Source organism: Apis dorsata, unplaced genomic scaffold, assembly GCF_000469605.1.
Source record: "Apis dorsata unplaced genomic scaffold, Apis dorsata 1.3 scaffold_415, whole genome shotgun sequence".
Lineage (NCBI taxonomy): Eukaryota > Metazoa > Arthropoda > Insecta > Hymenoptera > Apidae > Apis > Apis dorsata.
Genome location: NW_006263670.1, coordinates 142,395 through 143,912, shown reverse-complemented (window position 1 = coordinate 143,912; position 1,518 = coordinate 142,395). Strand labels below are relative to the sequence as shown.

Below are 1,518 nucleotides of genomic sequence, written 5' to 3'. Positions count from 1 at the left end.
GAGAGAGAGAGAGAGAGAGAGAGAGAGTTGTTTTCGATTCGTTCTGTTCGAAGCTTGGATCGGAACGAAATAATAGGATCCAACTTTTATCCCCGTAACCGTGAATCTCGATGGAAGATAATCGGTTTTGGCGCGAAGAGAAAAGTTGTGTTGGAAGACGGCGCGAACGGACGAGGATACGAATCCACCACGAATCCTTTATCTAAGGATTCCAAGCTTTTCTCTCGAACACATTTCCATTTCGAGAAGGTATTTTAAATTCAATTAACACGGGATAGTTGCGAGACGGATGGGAAGAATGTATTCGGTTTGGAATGTTTGGAAGGATATTTCGCGGTGGTGCGGCGGTCGCGTGGGACACAGCGGGCGCGCAAGGTCTCCCGTATCGCATCCTTCTTCCCGCCGCGCAGTCAAGGCCGACATTGACCTTCTCCGTGTCGTGTGTGCACGACCAGGGGGACCAAGCGCTGCTTTCTCAAGGACCATCGAGTAGTCCCCCGAGAGTCGTGTGCAGTACCGATGCGCCAGTCCATTAAGATCCACGCATTCCGTTCCATGCGTTTCACCGTCCCGCTCCGACTCGTCCCGTCGAGCCGCGTATCCGTGTATCCTCGTGATTCCTCGAATTTTTCCCCCCTTCTTTTTTTCTTCTACTGCTCCAGATGGCCAGTATAGAAGTGTCGTTGTCGACCACGACGCCGAGGAGAAAGAAAGGTGGAAGTATTTCCGGTGGGTTAACGTCCCCTGCCGGCCCCCATCGAAACTCCAGGGACCATTACAAGGAGTTGGACGCCCTTAGGGTCGCGCTGCGCGACAAGGAGAATATCATTCAAACGTGAGAGGATCGCTCTCTTCGCGAAAGAGAGAATACGAGGGATAAATAAACGTTTTCCAGGTTGAAAGGGCAACTGTGCAACACGCTGACAAACAGATTGGCGCTGCGCAACGGTGGCCCGCCTTTGACCGAAGCGGACCGAAAGGCGACCGAAGAACGGCTTCAAAGGTTGCGTCGGGACGCGGATAACAAACGATTAGCGATCAAGAATTTGAAATTAGCCTTAGAACGGCTGGATATCACCGAGTAAGTGATGAACAGCGTATCGAAACACAAGCTGCGTACGATTTTCAAATTTCTCTTCGTCGTTTTTTCTTCTTCTTCTTCTTCTTCTTCTTTTTCTTCTTCCTCGTTTGCCGCAGCAATATCGACGTTCGGATTCAACAAGCCGAGTTGGAGTACAGACTTGGACGCGAGGAACTCGAGCTTTTGACGCTTCGAGAGGAGAGCAGAGCCCTTCAGGCCGCCTTGGAATTGGCGGAGACCCAGGAAAAGCAAAAAAACGATACGATATTTAGGTATATATAACACGTATATACACACGTTTGAAAACGAATCGGGACGAATTATCCCCCGCGATGTATACACGCGAGACGTTTCTTGTGATCGCAGTTGCATCTCTGGCTCCGCTCAAGCGACGATCCACGCGGTGGAAGTTAGCGCAGATCCGAAAAGTCCCCGTT

General features: G+C 50.7%; 1 protein-coding gene across 2 annotated transcripts in view; it reads left to right on the top strand.

The window, feature by feature from the left end:
* Positions 1-1,518, top strand: part of LOC102679336 — a 9,027-nt gene that overhangs the window by 4,336 nt on the left and 3,173 nt on the right. For both annotated transcript variants that reach the window (XM_031512288.1, XM_031512289.1), the window contains 4 exons: positions 663-835; positions 896-1,081; positions 1,198-1,353; positions 1,448-1,518. The exon at positions 1,448-1,518 is cut by the window's right edge and continues 103 nt beyond it. In XM_031512288.1, coding sequence (XP_031368148.1) covers positions 663-835; positions 896-1,081; positions 1,198-1,353; positions 1,448-1,518 — 586 coding nt within the window. The remainder of the gene's footprint in view (positions 1-662; positions 836-895; positions 1,082-1,197; positions 1,354-1,447) is intronic.